The sequence below is a fragment of the Amphibalanus amphitrite genome, unplaced genomic scaffold (genome assembly GCF_019059575.1).
Source record: "Amphibalanus amphitrite isolate SeventyFive unplaced genomic scaffold, NRLGWU_Aamphi_draft 000001F_arrow, whole genome shotgun sequence".
NCBI classification, from domain to species: Eukaryota; Metazoa; Arthropoda; class Thecostraca; order Balanomorpha; family Balanidae; genus Amphibalanus; species Amphibalanus amphitrite.
Window position 1 is genome coordinate 856,532 of NW_024881499.1, and position 19,296 is coordinate 875,827.

At 55.5% G+C, this 19,296-nt stretch overlaps 1 protein-coding gene across 6 annotated transcripts; it reads right to left on the reverse strand.

The window, feature by feature from the left end:
• Positions 1–12,206: 12,206 nt before the first annotated feature.
• LOC122382642 (longitudinals lacking protein-like) lies at positions 12,207–18,066 on the reverse strand. 6 transcript variants are annotated; one of them, XM_043368464.1, is made up of 4 exons: positions 18,049–18,066; positions 14,735–14,781; positions 13,432–13,692; positions 12,207–13,186 (listed from the first exon to the last, which is right to left on the reverse strand). In XM_043368464.1, the coding sequence occupies exons 3-4, from the start codon at positions 13,612–13,614 to the stop codon at positions 13,007–13,009; spliced, it is 363 nt and encodes a 120-aa protein (XP_043224399.1). In that variant the 5' UTR covers positions 13,615–13,692; positions 14,735–14,781; positions 18,049–18,066; the 3' UTR covers positions 12,207–13,006. The 6 variants fall into 6 exon arrangements, with proteins under 6 accessions (XP_043224399.1, XP_043224311.1, XP_043224225.1 ...); XM_043368376.1 differs by lacking the exon at positions 18,049–18,066 and having other exon boundaries at positions 13,432–13,629; positions 14,735–15,018; XM_043368290.1 differs by lacking the exon at positions 18,049–18,066 and having other exon boundaries at positions 14,735–15,014.
• Positions 18,067–19,296: the final 1,230 nt, after the last annotated feature.

A 19,296-nucleotide genomic window follows, 5' to 3' on the forward strand; every position in this document is an offset into this window, starting at 1 on the left:
GCTGACTGTGCCGGGCGGCTCGGCGGGCGGGGGTCCCACCTCCCGGCGATCGGGGCTGAACGGCCGCTGGGCTGATGGGCCAGCGAACGAGAGACGACCGGCCGCGGCTCGCCAAACGACTAAAGACAGGCATCCACTCTGTCCGATCCTATAAGCGTGAATGCTACGTGCAGAGGGCGCACACAACTGCTGCTCTCCCTCTCTGCATAGTCGGAGGTGAATTTAATAGGCGCATTAAACTCCAATTCACTCCAATTCAATTGGCTACTCCATGGCCAATTCAACTTGCCATGGAGTCGAGGGCATAATTTCATCGCAATCTTTTCAAAGGAACGAACCACTGAACTTGACCGACCACTCAAAAGGCACTTATTCTAAACGTGTTATTCAGAATGTCAGACAATAGGTAAATGCGGGAACCATCAAATTTTCACTAACAAAATCAAATAAGTGAATCAGTAAGTACCAAAACAGTCTTATAATTAGATGGAAAAGACTTTGTTTGTCTTGACAGTTGGTAGTTCAAACAGAATAGGCACCAGCGTCCCGGAGGTTCAATACCGCTCACCGACCCGGTGCATTTGCAGTGACACAGTCTATTACCCGCCGCTACAGTCTATTACCCGCCGCTAATGGGCACGGCCAACTTCGGGACAGCTCGGCCTCAGCCGGGCTGACGGACTCGGGATAGGTATGAGAACGGACTGACCGGGGCTGGTGCGGCCTGGTCGTACCGACTGGACCGGACAGTACGGACTGGTCGTACCTACTGGACCGGACAGTACGGACTGGTCGTACCGACTGGACCGGACAGTACGGACTGGTCGTACCGAGTCACCGACTGGACCGGACAGTACGGACTGGTCCGGACAGTACGAACTGGACGTACCGAGTCACCGACTGGTCCGGACAGTGCGGCCCGGACGTACCAACTGGACCGGACCGGACTGGTCGCACCGACTGGACCGGACAGTACGGACTGGTCGTACCGACTGGACCGGACAGTACGGACTGGTCGTACCGAGTCACCGACTGGACCGGACAGTACGGACTGGTCCGGACAGTACGGACTGGTCGTACCGACTGGACCGGACAGTACGAACTGGTCGTACCGACTGGACCGGACAGTACGGACTGGTCGTACCAACTGGACCGGACAGTACGGACTGGTCCTGCTCGTCGGTGAAAGTACGGACTGGTTCGGCTCGTACGTCATTTGTACGGACTGGGTCAGCCCGTAGTCAATAAGTACGGACTGGTTCAGCCCGTAGTCGATAAAAACGGGCTGGTTCGGGCCGTACGTCATTTGTACGGACTGGTCCGGCCCGTAGTCGATAAGTACGGACTGGTTCGGGCCGTATGTCATATGTACGGACTGGTTCGGGCCGTACGTCATACATACGGACTAGTTCGGGCCGCACGCCATATGTACGGACTGGTTCGGGCCGTACTCCAAATGTACGGACTGGTCCTGCTCGTCGGTGATAAGTACGGACTACGAGTCCTGCCTTCCCCACCGCGGAGCACACTGGGGACGTCCGGGCAAATTCCTCGTCGCCGTCCATCATATATGTAGGACCTCTAGCCTAGCCGAGCCCAGTCCCGGAGCCCTCGGTCAGTCTACCCTGAGCTCAGTCCCGGCAGTCTACCCTGAGCCCAGTACCGGAGCCCTTGGTCAGTCTACCCTGAGCCCAGTCCCGGAGCCCTCAGTCACACAGGGCCACCGGCAGCTGAGTCCAGGAGCCCTCGGTCGGTCACAGGCTGCCCTGAGCTCAGTGCCGGAGCCCTCGGTCACACAGGGCCACCGACAGATCAGTCCTGGCCCTGGGCCAGGTCTCAGCAGCAGGGGCGGTGGCGTCGCCAGCGACATCTGCAGAGCCTGCGAAACCTCACGCCCACAGACCCCCGGCTGGGTCGTTCGGCAGAGCGAGGGACGCTCTATACACCGAGCCAGTGCCCGTACAGCCATTTCCTCTGCGGAAAACCTTGTGAACTATCGCAGACACCATGACGGTACGAGTCAGGACGTCCGACGCCCCCCCCCCCCCCCGACGACGCCCGCTTCACCGTGACTAACGCTATATTCGCTGCCGTTTACTAACAGGCATTGAAAACTTCCGACGTGTAACTCATTTTTTTTTTGATGTTGGACGTGGGTAGTTACCAAATACGGTCCGCTCATTTCTAATTCAAAGGCGCGCCTCCAAACCTTTACAAATGCAGTCGTCGGCCAAGGTGCGTTTAAAAAAGCAGAAATAGGTCAAGTTAACCCGCGCCCTGCTGGGGGGGTGTTTGAACACCCCCCCTTGTGGTTTTTCGCGAATATTTCAAAAACGGCGGCGCGGAGCGCCGCCGTTTTTGGTACACCTTATCATACATCAATTCTACACATGTTGTGAAAATTTCAGACCAAGGTCATTCAAGGTCAGGTCACCAGGTCACTTGAAGTGACCTCACCTCATAAAAAGTTTCAATGTCTGTCATAGCTACACCGAGTGACCGATCGCTTTGAAACTTTCAGCGATTGCTAAGAGCAATAGTATGTACAAAATGTATATCTCAGAATTTTGATATCGATGACCTAAGGTCAGGTCAATTTTGCGACCTCCCCATTATAAGTCAATGGGAGAAAATTGAAATGCGCCTCTTTTGGACAAAAGACATTATAAACACTCCCAAACACCGAATTACAAGTGGTTTAGATACACTGAACATGAAAATGGTGTCCGTGACCCTTGTTTATGCCCTGAGGTCATCTTAGGTCACGAATGGTATCTAACAGTTTTTCGCAAATAACTTTTGATAGAGGCATGCTAGAGCGATGAAAACGCCTTAGATGTGTTCAGCTCGACGATACGGATCGACTGATATGCAACATGACCCTTTCCGGTCAGGTCATGACCTTGACCTGAGGTCAAATTTTCAAGTTGACCTTTCAAGGTCAAGTTATAGTTCATTCGATGCGTCTTGACGAGAGGAACACGATTCCGGTAAAAGTAAGCTCGTACAAGGCTTGGGTCAAAAGTTATTGCAGAAAAACTGTTTCCGAAAAAAAATCGGCTATTTTTTCAGTTTTTGCCCCCTGGAGGCAAAACCGTTGACGTTAGGTCAAATCTGAGAGAATTACTCAGAAAGGGCGTTAATAGGGCTATCGAATGCGCTTTTCCGCGGCGCTGTAGCTCTATTGGTCCCCGAGTTATGCGTTGGCTTCTTGGAAATTTTCGACATTCGACCTGGAAATTGGCGAAATTTTGCCTTCAATGACCTCTGGTGACCTGACCTTTGACCTGACCAAAAAATTGACCGAAGTGATTTCGTCATTATTTTTTACGCTCTTTCGAACGCCGCCTTCCGCGTATCGCTTCGTGGCCCAGGAGCCGAGTTACAAGGGGGGGGTGTTCAAACACCCCCCCCCCCCCCCCCCAGCAGGGCGTGGAAATCCAGGACCCCCAGCCGGGCGCGGGTTAATCGCGTAAAGCAAAACGGGTGCGATCCGTCTTTACTGTTTACACCATGCTTATTTAATTATCCATTTGTTTTTCCTATTGTAAAACAGGGAACAGTGAAAAAAAGCATGCATGAATATCATAAAATAGGTATTTTAAAGGCAAAATTTTTAATTTTCAATGGCCACTTTCTTATTACGTACATGTACCTACTAATGTGCACCTATTGATCCCCTCACCGCATTCTTACCAAGATCATCAAAGGATCAGGAAGTTGCTGAAAAAAAAACATATATAGAAGCCGAGAGTTCCCTTTAAACGCTAGGGCGGCGGTTGTTTGTGATGTCTGTGCTTGGACCGTTACACAGCTGGCCTAACTATATGCTACCGTGCCGAGAGTCCGCGCGCTCCTAGCCGCCGATAACTGGCCTCAGCCACACACCTGTCCCTTCCACCGATAACTGGCCTCAGCCACACACCTCCCTGTCCTAGCCGCCGATAACTGGCCTCAGTTACACACCTCCCTGTCCTAGTCACCGATAACTGGCCTCAGTCACACACCTCTGTCCCTTCCACCGATAACTGGCCTCAGCCACACACCTCCCTGTCCCTTCCACCGATAACTGGCCTCGGTCACACACCTCCCTGTCCTAGCCGCCGATAACTGGCCTCAGTTACACACCTCTGTCCCTTCCACCGATAATTGGCCTCAGTTACACACCTCTGTCCCTTCCGCCGATAACTGGCCTCAGTCACACACCTCTGTCCCTTCCACCGATAATTGGCCTCAGTTACACACCTCTGTCCCTTCCGCCGATAACTGGCCTCAGCCACACACCTCCCTGTCCTAGCCGCCGATAACTGGCCTCAGCCACACACCTCCCTGTCCTAGCCGCCGATAGCTGGCCTCAGCCACACACCTCTGTCCCTTCCACCGATAACTGGCCTCAGCCACACACCTCCCTGTCCCTTCCACCGATAACTGGCCTCGGTCACACACCTCCCTGTCCTAGTCACCGATAACTGGCCTCAGTCACACACCTCTGTCCCTTCCACCGATAACTGGCCTCGGTCACACACCTCCCTGTCCTAGCCACCGATAACTGGCCTCAGCCACACACCTCCTTGTCCTAGCCGCCGATAACTGGCCTCAGTCACACACCTCCCTGTCCTAGCCGCCGATAACTGGCCTCAGTTACACACCTCTGTCCCTTCCACCGATAATTGGCCTCAGTTACACACCTCTGTCCCTTCCGCCGATAACTGGCCTCAGTCACACACCTCTGTCCCTTCCACCGATAATTGGCCTCAGTTACACACCTCTGTCCCTTCCGCCGATAACTGGCCTCAGCCACAAACCTCCCTGTCCTAGCCGCCGATAACTGGCCTCAGCCACACACCTCCCTGTCCTAGCCACCGATAACTGGCCTCAGCCACACACCTCCCTGTCCTAGCCACCAATAACTGGCCTCAGTTACACACCTCCCTGTCCTAGCCGCCGATAACTGGCCTCAGCCACACACCTCCCTGTCCTAGCCGCCGATAACTGGCCTCAGCCACACACCTCCCTGTCCTAGCCGCCGATAACTGGCCTCAGCCACACACCTCCCTGTCCTAGCCACCGATAACTGGCCTCAGCCACACACCTCCCTGTCCTAGCCACCAATAACTGGCCTCAGTTACACACCTCCCTGTCCTAGCCGCCGATAACTGGCCTCAGCCACACACCTCCCTGTCCTAGCCGCCGATAACTGGCCTCAGCCACACACCTGTCCCTTCCACCGATAACTGGCCTCAGTCACACACCTCCCTGTCCTAGTCACCGATAACTGGCCTCAGTCACACACCTCTGTCCCTTCCACCGATAACTGGCCTCAGCCACACACCTGTCCCTTCCACCGATAACTGGCCTCAGCCACACACCTCCCTGTCCTAGCCGCCGATAACTGGCCTCAGCCACACACCTCCCTGTCCTAGCCGCCGATAACTGGCCTCAGCCACACACCTCCCTGTCCTAGCCGCCGATAACTGGCCTCAGCCACACACCTCCCTGTCCTAGCCGCCGATAACTGGCCTCAGCCACACACCTCACTGTCCTAGCCACCGATAACTGGCCTCAGCCACACACCTCCCTGTCCTAGCCACCGATAACTGGCCTCAGCCACACACCTCCCTGTCCTAGCCACCGATAACTGGCCTCAGCCACACACCTCCCTGTCCTAGCCGCCGATAACTGGCCTCAGTCACACACCTCCCTGTCCTAGTCACCGATAACTGGCCTCAGCCACACACCTCCCTGTTCTAGCCGCCGATAACTGGCCTCAGCCACACACCTCCCTGTCCTAGCCGCCGATAACTGGCCTCAGTCACACACCTCCCTGTCCTAGTCACCGATAACTGGCCTCAGCCACACACCTCCCTGTTCTAGCCGCCGATAACTGGCCTCAGCCACACACCTCCCTGTCCTAGCCGCCGATAACTGGCCTCAGTCACACACATCCCTGTCCCTTCCACCGATAACTGGCCTCAGTCACACACCTCCCTGTCCTAGCCGCCGATAACTGGCCTAGGTCACACACCTCCCTGTCCCTTCCACCGATAACTGGCCTCAGCCACACACCTCCCTGTCCCTTCCACCGATAACTGGCCTCAGTTACACACCTCTGTCCCTTCCGCCGATAACTGGCCTAAGCCACACACCTCCCTGTCCTAGCCACCGATAACTGGCCTCAGCCACACACCTCCCTGTCCTAGCCGCCGATAACTGGCCTCAGTCACACACCTCCCTGTCCTAGTCACCGATAACTGGCCTCAGTCACACACCTCTGTCCCTTCCACCGATAACTGGCCTCAGCCACACACCTCCCTGTCCTAGCCGCCGATAACTGGCCTCAGCCACACACCTCCCTGTCCTAGCCACCGATAACTGGCCTCAGCCACACACCTCCCTGTCCTAGCCGCCGATAACTGGCCTCAGCCACACACCTGTCCCTTCCACCGATAACTGGCCTCAGCCACACACCTCCCTGTCCTAGCCGCCGATAACTGGCCTCAGCCACACACCTCCCTGTCCTAGCCGCCGATAACTGGCCTCAGCCACACACCTCCCTGTCCTAGCCGCCGATAACTGGCCTCAGCCACACACCTCCCTGTCCTAGCCGCCGATAACTGGCCTCAGCCACACACCTCACTGTCCTAGCCACCGATAACTGGCCTCAGCCACACACCTCCCTGTCCTAGCCACCGATAACTGGCCTCAGCCACACACCTCCCTGTCCTAGCCACCGATAACTGGCCTCAGCCACACACCTCCCTGTCCTAGCCGCCGATAACTGGCCTCAGTCACACACCTCCCTGTCCTAGTCACCGATAACTGGCCTCAGCCACACACCTCCCTGTTCTAGCCGCCGATAACTGGCCTCAGCCACACACCCCCTGTCCTAGCCGCCGATAACTGGCCTCAGTCACACACCTCCCTGTCCTAGTCACCGATAACTGGCCTCAGCCACACACCTCCCTGTTCTAGCCGCCGATAACTGGCCTCAGCCACACACCTCCCTGTCCTAGCCGCCGATAACTGGCCTCAGTCACACACATCCCTGTCCCTTCCACCGATAACTGGCCTCAGTCACACACCTCCCTGTCCTAGCCGCCGATAACTGGCCTAGGTCACACACCTCCCTGTCCCTTCCACCGATAACTGGCCTCAGCCACACACCTCCCTGTCCCTTCCACCGATAACTGGCCTCAGTTACACACCTCTGTCCCTTCCGCCGATAACTGGCCTAAGCCACACACCTCCCTGTCCTAGCCACCGATAACTGGCCTCAGCCACACACCTCCCTGTCCTAGCCGCCGATAACTGGCCTCAGTCACACACCTCCCTGTCCTAGTCACCGATAACTGGCCTCAGTCACACACCTCTGTCCCTTCCACCGATAACTGGCCTCAGCCACACACCTCCCTGTCCTAGCCGCCGATAACTGGCCTCAGCCACACACCTCCCTGTCCTAGCCACCGATAACTGGCCTCAGCCACACACCTCCCTGTCCTAGCCGCCGATAACTGGCCTCAGTCACACACCTCCCTGTCCTAGTCACCGATAACTGGCCTCAGTCACACACCTCTGTCCCTTCCACCGATAACTGGCCTCAGCCACACACCTCCCTGTTCTAGCCGCCGATAACTGGCCTCAGCCACACACCTGTCCCTTCCACCGATAACTGGCCTCGGTCACACACCTCCCTGTCCTAGCCGCCGATAACTGGCCTCAGCCACACACCTCCCTGTCCCTTCCACCGATAACTGGCCTCAGCCACAAACCTCCCTGTCCTAGCCGCCGATAACTGGCCTCAGCCACACACCTGTCCCTTCCACCGATAACTGGCCTCAGCCACACACCTGTCCCTTCCACCGATAATTGGCCTCAGTTACACACCTCTGTCCCTTCCGCCGATAACTGGCCTCAGCCACACACCTCCCTGTCCTAGCCACCGATAACTGGCCTCAGCCACACACCTCCCTGTCCTAGCCGCCGATAACTGGCCTCAGTCACACACCTCCCTGTCCTAGTCACCGATAACTGGCCTCAGTCACACACCTCTGTCCCTTCCACCGATAACTGGCCTCAGCCACACACCTCCCTGTCCTAGCCGCCGATAACTGGCCTCAGCCACACACCTCCCTGTCCTAGCCACCGATAACTGGCCTCAGCCACACACCTCCCTGTCCTAGCCGCCGATAACTGGCCTCAGTCACACACCTCCCTGTCCTAGTCACCGATAACTGGCCTCAGTCACACACCTCTGTCCCTTCCACCGATAACTGGCCTCAGCCACACACCTGTCCCTTCCACCGATAACTGGCCTCGGTCACACACCTCCCTGTCCTAGCCGCCGATAACTGGCCTCAGCCACACACCTCCCTGTCCCTTCCACCGATAACTGGCCTCAGCCACACACCTCCCTGTCCTAGCCGCCGATAACTGGCCTCAGCCACACACCTGTCCCTTCCACCGATAACTGGCCTCAGCCACACACCTCCCTGTTCTAGCCGCCGATAACTGGCCTCAGCCACACACCTCCCTGTCCTAGCCGCCGATAACTGGCCTCAGTCACACACCTCCCTGTCCTAGTCACCGATAACTGGCCTCAGTCACACACCTCCCTGTCCCTTCCACCGATAACTGGCCTCAGCCACACACCTCCCTGTCCTAGTCACCGATAACTGGCCTCAGCCACACACCTGTCCCTTCCACCGATAACTGGCCTCAGCCACACACCTCCCTGTCCCTTCCACCGATAACTGGCCTCGGTCACACACCTCCCTGTCCTAGCCGCCGATAACTGGCCTCAGCCACACACCTCCCTGTCCTAGCCACCGATAACTGGCCTCGGTCACACACCTCCCTGTCCTAGCCGCCGATAACTGGCCTCAGCCACACACCTCCCTGTCCTAGCCACCGATAACTGGCCTCGGTCACACACCTCCCTGTCCCTTCCACCGATAACTGGCCTCGGTCACACACCTCCCTGTCCTAGCCGCCGATAACTGGCCTCAGTTACACACCTCTGTCCCTTCCACCGATAACTGGCCTCAGCCACACACCTCCCTGTCCTAGTCACCGATAACTGGCCTCAGCCTGTCCCTTCCACCGATAACTGGCCTCAGCCACACACCTGTCCCTTCCACCGATAACTGGCCTCAGCCACACACCTCCCTGTCCCTTCCACCGATAACTGGCCTCAGCCACACACCTCCCTGTCCTAGCCACCGATAACTGGCCTCAGCCACACACCTCCCTGTTCTAGCCGCCGATAACTGGCCTCAGCCACACACCTCCCTGTCCTAGCCGCCGATAACTGGCCTCAGCCACACACCTCCCTGTCCTAGCCACCGATAACTGGCCTCAGCCACACACCTCCCTGTCCTAGCCGCCGATAACTGGCCTCAGCCACACACCTGTCCCTTCCACCGATAACTGGCCTCAGCCACACACCTCCCTGTTCTAGCCGCCGATAACTGGCCTCAGCCACACACCTCCCTGTCCTAGCCACCGATAACTGGCCTCAGCCACACACCTCCCTGTCCTAGCCGCCGATAACTGGCCTCAGCCACACACCTGTCCCTTCCACCGATAACTGGCCTCAGCCACACACCTCCCTGTTCTAGCCGCCGATAACTGGCCTCAGCCACACACCTCCCTGTCCTAGTCACCGATAACTGGCCTCAGCCACACACCTGTCCCTTCCACCGATAACTGGCCTCAGCCACACACCTCCCTGTCCTAGCCGCCGATAACTGGCTTCAGTCACACACCTCCCTGTCCTAGTCACCGATAACTGGCCTCAGTCACACACCTCCCTGTCCCTTCCACCGATAACTGGCCTCAGCCACACACCTCCCTGTCCTAGTCACCGATAACTGGCCTCAGCCACACACCTGTCCCTTCCACCGATAACTGGCCTCAGCCACACACCTGTCCCTTCCACCGATAACTGGCCTCAGCCACACACCTCCCTGTCCCTTCCACCGATAACTGGCCTCAGCCACACACCTCCCTGTCCTAGCCACCGATAACTGGCCTCAGCCACACACCTCCCTGTTCTAGCCGCCGATAACTGGCCTCAGCCACACACCTCCCTGTCCTAGCCGCCGATAACTGGCCTCAGCCACACACCTCCCTGTCCTAGCCACCGATAACTGGCCTCAGCCACACACCTCCCTGTCCTAGCCGCCGATAACTGGCCTCAGCCACACACCTGTCCCTTCCACCGATAACTGGCCTCAGCCACACACCTCCCTGTTCTAGCCGCCGATAACTGGCCTCAGCCACACACCTCCCTGTCCTAGCCGCCGATAACTGGCCTCAGCCACACACCTGTCCCTTCCACCGATAACTGGCCTCAGCCACACACCTCCCTGTTCTAGCCGCCGATAACTGGCCTCAGCCACACACCTCCCTGTCCTAGCCGCCGATAACTGGCCTCAGTCACACACCTCCCTGTCCTAGTCACCGATAACTGGCCTCAGTCACACACCTCTGTCCCTTCCACCGATAACTGGCCTCGGTCACACACCTCCCTGTTCTAGCCGCCGATAACTGGCCTCAGCCACACACCTCCCTGTCCTAGCCGCCGATAACTGGCCTCAGTCACACACCTCCCTGTCCTAGTCACCGATAACTGGCCTCAGTCACACACCTCCCTGTCCCTTCCACCGATAACTGGCCTCAGCCACACACCTCCCTGTCCTAGTCACCGATAACTGGCCTCAGCCACACACCTGTCCCTTCCACCGATAACTGGCCTCAGCCACACACCTCCCTGTCCCTTCCACCGATAACTGGCCTCGGTCACACACCTCCCTGTCCTAGCCGCCGATAACTGGCCTCAGCCACACACCTCCCTGTCCTAGCCACCGATAACTGGCCTCGGTCACACACCTCCCTGTCCTAGCCGCCGATAACTGGCCTCAGCCACACACCTCCCTGTCCTAGCCACCGATAACTGGCCTCGGTCACACACCTCCCTGTCCCTTCCACCGATAACTGGCCTCGGTCACACACCTCCCTGTCCTAGCCGCCGATAACTGGCCTCAGTTACACACCTCTGTCCCTTCCACCGATAACTGGCCTCAGCCACACACCTCCCTGTCCTAGTCACCGATAACTGGCCTCAGCCTGTCCCTTCCACCGATAACTGGCCTCAGCCACACACCTGTCCCTTCCACCGATAACTGGCCTCAGCCACACACCTCCCTGTCCCTTCCACCGATAACTGGCCTCAGCCCACACCTCCCTGTCCTAGCCACCGATAACTGGCCTCAGCCACACACCTCCCTGTTCTAGCCGCCGATAACTGGCCTCAGCCACACACCTCCCTGTCCTAGCCGCCGATAACTGGCCTCAGCCACACACCTCCCTGTCCTAGCCACCGATAACTGGCCTCAGCCACACACCTCCCTGTCCTAGCCGCCGATAACTGGCCTCAGCCACACACCTGTCCCTTCCACCGATAACTGGCCTCAGCCACACACCTCCCTGTCCTAGCCACCGATAACTGGCCTCAGCCACACACCTCCCTGTCCTAGCCGCCGATAACTGGCCTCAGCCACACACCTGTCCCTTCCACCGATAACTGGCCTCAGCCACACACCTCCCTGTTCTAGCCGCCGATAACTGGCCTCAGCCACACACCTCCCTGTCCTAGTCACCGATAACTGGCCTCAGCCACACACCTGTCCCTTCCACCGATAACTGGCCTCAGCCACACACCTCCCTGTCCTAGCCGCCGATAACTGGCTTCAGTCACACACCTCCCTGTCCTAGTCACCGATAACTGGCCTCAGTCACACACCTCCCTGTCCCTTCCACCGATAACTGGCCTCAGCCACACACCTCCCTGTCCTAGTCACCGATAACTGGCCTCAGCCACACACCTGTCCCTTCCACCGATAACTGGCCTCAGCCACACACCTGTCCCTTCCACCGATAACTGGCCTCAGTTACACACCTCTGTCCCTTCCACCGATAATTGGCCTCAGTTACACACCTCTGTCCCTTCCACCGATAACTGGCCTCGGTCACACACCTCCCTGTCCTAGCCGCCGATAACTGGCCTCAGTTACACACCTCCCTGTCCCTTCCACCGATAACTGGCCTCAGCCACATACCTCCCTGTCCTAGCCGCCGATAACTGGCCTCAGTCACACACCTCCCTGTCCTAGCCGCCGATAACTGGTCTCGGTCACACACCACACTGTGGTAACAAAGCATGTATTGAGGACTCGTGGTGTCCTGAGAGTTTCATACGACCACAGAGCGGTACGCCGCGTAACATCGTATCACTGTGGCGGCACTTAGACTCGCCCGGCCACCGACCGTTGGCTATAGTACGCAGACTGCACCGCGCATCTAGTGAGCATGGGAAACTGGGAACTCAAACACACACACCAAACAAGAACATCAATGGCCAATGGAGGCGTCCCTCGACTGATAGACGCGTGAAATTCATGCAGGATAATCAAAATGTGGCATACATTATGAGCAGTGAGCACGCAGTTTGCTTGGTTGACATTTCCGTGAGTGATATAATGCTTGACGCCAGACGAAATGGGGCACTATGTGCCGGATGATGGGATAAATGAGCACAGCTTGCACTGGGGTCCAATAAGCTGTCCATTCCAGCAGGGCCCGCGCCGAAACAGGCGGCCGTCGGGCGGCCCTCAGCGATAGGGGGATGTCTGAACGCTGCTATTCTGATCACTGCTGCCAGCCCTCCGACCACTGCTGTACTGAGCTCGGCCCTCCGACTGCTGCTGTCGGCCCTCCGACTCCCGCCAACAGTTCTCTCCGCGGGTATCCAGCACTCACAACAGAGGGTAGGTACCGCCGTGGTGCAGCATGTAACAGCGCCGCCAGTACCCGGCCGGCGGCCACCCCAGCAGCGTGTGTCCGCTCTGCCGGGCGGCCCCGCCCCCGCCCCCGCCCCCGCCCCGGTCGTCGGGCGCACACCCCGCAGTCCTCGACCGCCCACGGCGGCCCGCCGCCCGGGCCCCGCTCACTTTTTGTTGACATCGATGAGCCCCTTGACCTTGAGTTTGTCGGCGGTGCTGAGGAGGGCGGGCAGCTGGTCCTGGCCGACGTTCACCTCGCCGGCGTACATGAACTCGAGGATGGCCTGCAGGTGGCCGAACGGCACGTCCTTCAGAATGATGATCGGGTGCTTGGACGGGTTCTCCTGCGCATCGGACGGCCCAGTCACCACAGAGCGACACACGGAGACGGGGTGATACTTGGGTAACATACGGGGGCACCGGGCGAGTGTAACAGTACTAGGGTAACACACGGGGACGGGGTGACGCTTGGGTAACACACGGGGATGGGGTGGACCTTGGGTAACACACGGGGATGGGGTGACCCAGCATATCAGGCCCATAGACAAATCCAAAGTCCCTGCCAAGACCTCCCGAGTCCCGGACCGACCTCGAGCAGGTTCTTGAAGAAGGGCGAGCAGGCGGAGAGGACCATTTTGTGCGCTTTGCACGTCTGACCCTCGCAGGCGATCGTCACGTCCAGAAAGTTTTTCTCTGTGCGCAGGTGTTTGAAGGAGGACACCATGTTGGTCTGGAAGTCGTTCCATCTCAGGCAGTACTGCTGGCTGGCCATGGCGGCTGTGGGCGGCTGTGGGCGGCGACGGGAGGCAGTTGTACGATGGGCGCCTGATGTCCGGCCGTCAGCTGCGGCCTACGGGTGGCACAAACACAGGAAACTCACATAGTAAATAGGGCTGACAGTTGGCTGTTCATATCTCGTGGATAACCAGGCATTCCTTTCAGTGGTGCAAAGTAGCCCACAGTACTCAAACATTTGACTTTTATTCAAATCATGAAATGCAGCAACAGTAAGGGTGGCAGCCCATTGCTTTGAAACATGGGGCTGGAATACCTACACCCTTCATTCAGGTGTAAATCAATGAACACTACATTCTAGTGAAAATAGCTTATGGACATTGTTTGGCTGAAATATAAGCTTAGCACCATATCTGAAGTCTGAACAGAAGCCAGTTTTATTGACAAAAAAAAAATAGCCACCTGCAGTTATTTTTTGCCATCCCCCCAAATTTTGTAAGCCATGCTGGAGAAGTGGCTACTGATGCGAAAAATGAAATGACCTTAAAATTGGGTGTCATTGGCTTCCTCTCGTGACGGGCAACACGCTCGTTTTTGCCGTGAAGCTCTAGCTCCATCAGGGGCCAAACACAAGGGGATGGGGGTCGTACCCTTGTGCCATTGGACTCAAAATGGCCTGTGCCGGCGAGGGTTAAATAATTGTTAAGCTATGGGGCAAGAGAAAAATACAGGCACCCTTAGAAGTCAAGAGCCAATTATAACAATAATACTTCCTAAATGATAAAAAAACCATGGTCAAACTACTTAGAAGATTGAGATTAAGAAATTCAAGCAAAGAGAAAGCAAAACAGGTGTAAAACACTTCAAGCAGCTCGTATTCTACAAGGTACAAGGTTGAATATCTTGAAGAATCTTAAGAAAACCTTTGTGTGACGTCCGCTCTACTAATGCCGAAGGCAAGGCCCTATATACCAGGGTATATAGAACAACCTATATGCCGCCGAAGTTCGATACTAGCGTCTAACCCAAGACCGTCTCAATCTGTAGTAGGTAGGTGCCAAAGCTCATATAGAACTATAGAACTCTATAGTACTGACGGTATATACCAGGGTATATTGAGTGTATACTGTATATACTGCCTTGGTACTACTACTGACCTTTTACTTTGTTACCGGCTGTCTCTTGCTGTCTTCTCAATTCAAATTAATATATTGGTTTATGGCCCCTTGGCCGTAATATCCTGGTAATATCTCCAGTCTCCAATGGTACGCACTTGGTACGCACGGCTTGCGCACGGCACGGAAAATTTCTTTTCACTAGCAGCATCAACAAGTAAGCAAAAAATACACGAATATCTTTGCGGCTCGCATGACAGTTTGCAATAGCAGGCGCGGATTGGTCCAGCTTCTGTGACGTATTTGAGGGTGTCAGGACCTGGCGCCTTGGCCCAATGGCCTCAATCGTGGACTAGGGCGTAAGGGACTAGGGCGTAAGGGACTAGGGCGTGGACTAGGAACTAGGGCGTAAGCAGTAAGCACGGCGTAAGTTCCGCTAGGTGCGAAAAGAAATTGATTAAAATAATGTGACTAACAAGGTATTCAAGGCCTCAGTGCTACGCTTCATAGTCTTCACTTAGTTCCACGTAAAGAAAAAAACGGAGCGTGGCCTGGGTCATCTTGTGAAAATAATTATACAATACAAGTAATACACTGAATACCTATATGCATGATATTTTATACCGCATCTTACAGAAGGAGGCATTCAGTGTTCCAATAATAACAAACAACAGTCACTTTCAATAGATTTGCTTCAGTCAGCATACATTCCAATGGTCCACTAGGATTCGTGTAGGTATACAAAGATATAAAATGAAGAGTCATCGGACGCAGACCCTGTTTCCCACCAATGCAGCGCGGGGTTGCCGCTCAGTCCGTCCTGGAAGACAGGCCTCTGGGCTGCGCTGACGGTCACCCCGGTGCCAGTTCACCTCCCCCCTCTCCTCCTGGCTCACTACAGTTGGGCAGCGCCAACGCCAGCTGTTACACAGCAGCCCGCAGGGCGCAGGGAGGTCATATTCCGTATCCGCCGGTGACCTCGACACTGGCTCCTGTCATGTAGGAGGCGCGGTCAGAGGCCAGGAAGGCGGCCAGCTCGGCCACCTCCTCGGGCCGGCCGGGCCGACCGAGCACGATCAGCGGCACCAGCAGCTTCATCACCTTCTCCGGCACGGCCGCCACCATCGGCGTGTCGATGAAGCCCGGCAGGATGGCGTTGCACCGGATCCCCTTCCGACCGAGCTCCTTGGCGGCCGTGCGTGTGAAGCCCTCCACCCCGGCCTTGCTGGCCGCGTAGTTCCCCTGGCCGATGTTGCCGCCCTTACCAACGATACTGGCGATGTTGACGATCGAGCCGCCGACTTTGGCCTCGATCATGGCGTTTGAGGTGAGTTTTGTCACCAAGAACGTGCCCTTGAGGTTGACGTCGACCACCCGCATGAACGTCTCCACGCTCATGTCTTTGAGCATACTGTCAGCGGTGATTCCGGCGCAGTTGACGACGCAGTCTGCCGGCGCGCCGTAGCGGTCCCGCACGCCGCGCACCACGGCCGCCACCGACTCCTCGCTCGTCACGTCCAGCGGCACGCCCACGTGCTCGGCGCTCGCCAGCAGCGCGGCCGTCTCCTTGGCCGAGGCCTCGTTCAGATCTGCGGCCACGACGCGGGCGCCCTCTCGAGCCATCACCTGGCAGACGGCCCGGCCGATGCCGGAGCCGCCGCCAGTCACCAGCGCCAGTTTACCAGACAGCATCGCTCTGAAACAGAAGTGCGTCCAGTAGGTACAGCCCTCTGCAAACTGCGTGGTAGTTATTCTTTTTTCGACAAAACCAAGAATAACGCGAATGCTATGCTATCGGACACTCGGAAATTGTAACAGCAAGACGCGCCAGACTCTGCACTCTGTTCCGTTGTCACTGAACCAGGGACAACTAAACCAGTGACAGCTGAACCAGTGACAACTGAACCAGTGACAACTGAACCAGGGACAACTGAACCAGGGACAACTGAACCAGGGACAACTGAACCAGTGACAGCTGAACCAGGGACAACTGAACCAGTGACAACTGAACCAGTGGACCACTGAACCAGTGGACAACTGAACCAGTGGACAACTGAACCAGTGGACAACTGAACCAGTAGACAACTGAACCAGTGACAACTGAGCCAGTGACAGCTGAACCAGTGACAATTCTGAACCAGTGACAACTGAACCAGTGTGACAACTGAACCAGTATGACAACTGAACCAGTGGACAACTGAACCAGTGACAACTAACCAGTAGCCCAGCAAGCAATTTTACTCCGGGCCCAAGCAGGCTGAAGTGCAGCTTGCCCAAGATTTTTAGTCGGCCTAAAGACGGCTATAGCGACTAGCGCTTGGACTAAAGTCGGCTAGCGCTTGGGCTAAAGACTAACCCCGCCTTCGATGTCTCTCGGACGACGAAGATTCTACGTCGTCCGGCCAATCACGTTCCATAACCGCAGCCGAGCCCCCGCTGACCTTGACGGGATTGGCCGGACGACGTAGAATCTTCGTCGTCCGAGAGACATCGAACGCGGGGTAAAGTCGGCGTATGACACAAAAACGCCGACTAAAGCCCATGCTCTGCCGGAGGTATGCCCTCTGAGCCTCTCGGCGAGCTCAGGACAGCCGTTGTTTAGCCCTAGTTGTGCGACGTTTGGCGTAAGCCCGATGTAAGCCCGAGCAGTGAATCCACTTTTATATACCGGAGATTCCTCTGGGCCCAGGCGGGCTGAGCTCTGCCAAGCCCACCGTTGCGTGTCCTGTCTGTCCCGAGTTAGGCCATCAAAGTGAATATTATTTATGCGTTGCTAACTATTCGGGCGTCCCAGGTGGGCGTGGGCGTAACGGTTACCATTCGCGACCACCAGGCTCTGTCAGCCCTGTCAGCCGTCTTACGGCTCTCGGACGGACACTCTAAAAGATCGGACACAGATCAATTGGCAGACCGGCAGATTGGCACAGACCGTCCGTCCAGCCACGCGCTACCTTATACCCATACAGCGCAGTACGACATTAGTTGTCCACTGGTGACTGGTTCAGTTGTCACTGGTTCAGTGGTCCACTGGTTCAGTCGTCCACTGGTTCAGTTGCCATACTGGTTCAGTTGTCCACTGGTTCAGTTGTCACTGGTTCAGTTGTCACTGGTTCAGTTGTCATACTGGTTCAGTTGTCACTGGTTCAGTTGTCACTGGTTCAGTTGTCGCTGGTTCAGTTGTCGCTGGTTCAGTTGTCACTGGCTCAGTTGTCCCTGGTTCAGTTTTACTGGTTCCGTTGTCACTGGTTCAGTTGTCCGCCTACCGTCCGAGAGACATCGAACGTGAGGTAAATGGACCGGAACGATCATACCCCTTCTGGCGTCATGGAGGCTGCCATATGCCAAAGGTTCGGTTTAAAGGGACCCTCCCACCTTAACATTAGTTTTGAGTTGAGATAGCCAAATTGGTGGCCATGGCCTGAAAATACCGGTTTGGGCATTCACAACATCGAAAAATGCTTTAATTCGGAGATATGGAATTTCAAACTTGCAGTTTTCGGATTCTAAGGGGCTAATGCATTGGTATGCCCCCTTAGAATTTGTGACGTCAGCGGAGATCTAACGATTTTTAAATCTTTTACTAAAACGATTGGCAGCACGCGGTGGTATATGCTGCTTTGCGCGCAACAAATGCCGCACTTTCAAATAAAGTCGCTAGGAACAGCGGAGATCCCAAAAAGTAAACAAAAGTAAAAGTCAAATATCTTGAAAACCGGTGAATATTTTTCGATGAAATTTGGTAGATATTCATTTTTGCTCTTTCTGAACCGAGCGACATCACTTTCATGCCAATTCATTAACTTTTTTGAAGGTGGGAGGGTCCCTTTAAACGCTACACAAATTACACGATACATTTGCAAGACGTTGGAACAAGCCGATTGATTGAAGGTACCAAAGTTTGGTTATAAAACTGGAACGAACATGGTAGCTAATGAGAAACCTACTTAACACTAAGCTCGTTCGTTAACAGCCTTCCAGCAAGCCAGCACAATAAAAGTTTCAACCACTTGCCGCTTCACTTAAGTCCACTGTCCAATACCGGTAGCAACGCGCATTTCTCGGAAACAAGGAATCGCCAAATGAATTTGGAAGCCTTAGAAGTGATTTTCATAAATGACGCAGATAAGACAACAATTGCGCAAACAGACATGAAACCAAGGCTATAAACCCATGAAACAGAATAACCTCGTGGGAGCCTGACCGCGGGATCATCGCATTGCAGTTCAATGGCGGAAATCCAAGCGAAGGTGGGATCGCTTAGGAGTTAGAAATATTGAAAAAGAAGACGTGACAAAAGACAGATCAGATAATGAGATGGCAAAATCAAATTTACATTCAAATAACACCATCAACGAGGAAACTGGAAACAAGATCATGGTTGCCTGCCATTTGATGCGATAGTATTGTTTGATTTTGGGGGGAGAGCATTCAGCACGCAAGGCTATATCAATATAAGTTTCAGCACGGGAGCATTCTAGGCTAAAGGTAAGCATCAGTGTAGTCAGCATAGTAGGTACAATGCCTCTGAATTTAGGCGATGAGACCGGAGCAGAAGGAGGATATTACCTAATTGCCCAGGCCCTTTTGCACCCTAGGGTCAAAAT

What these genes read in the sequence shown, in the direction of transcription:
- LOC122382642 (XM_043368464.1), bottom strand. Translation starts at nt 13,614, where the DNA reads ATGGCCAGCCAGCAGTACTGCCTGAGATGGAACGACTTCCAGACCAAC. An exon ending in TCTTCAAGAACCTGCTCGAG is followed by an intron (nt 13,187 to 13,431) that starts GTCGGTCCGGGA and finishes TCCGATGCGCAG; the next exon opens with GAGAACCCGTCCAAGCACCC.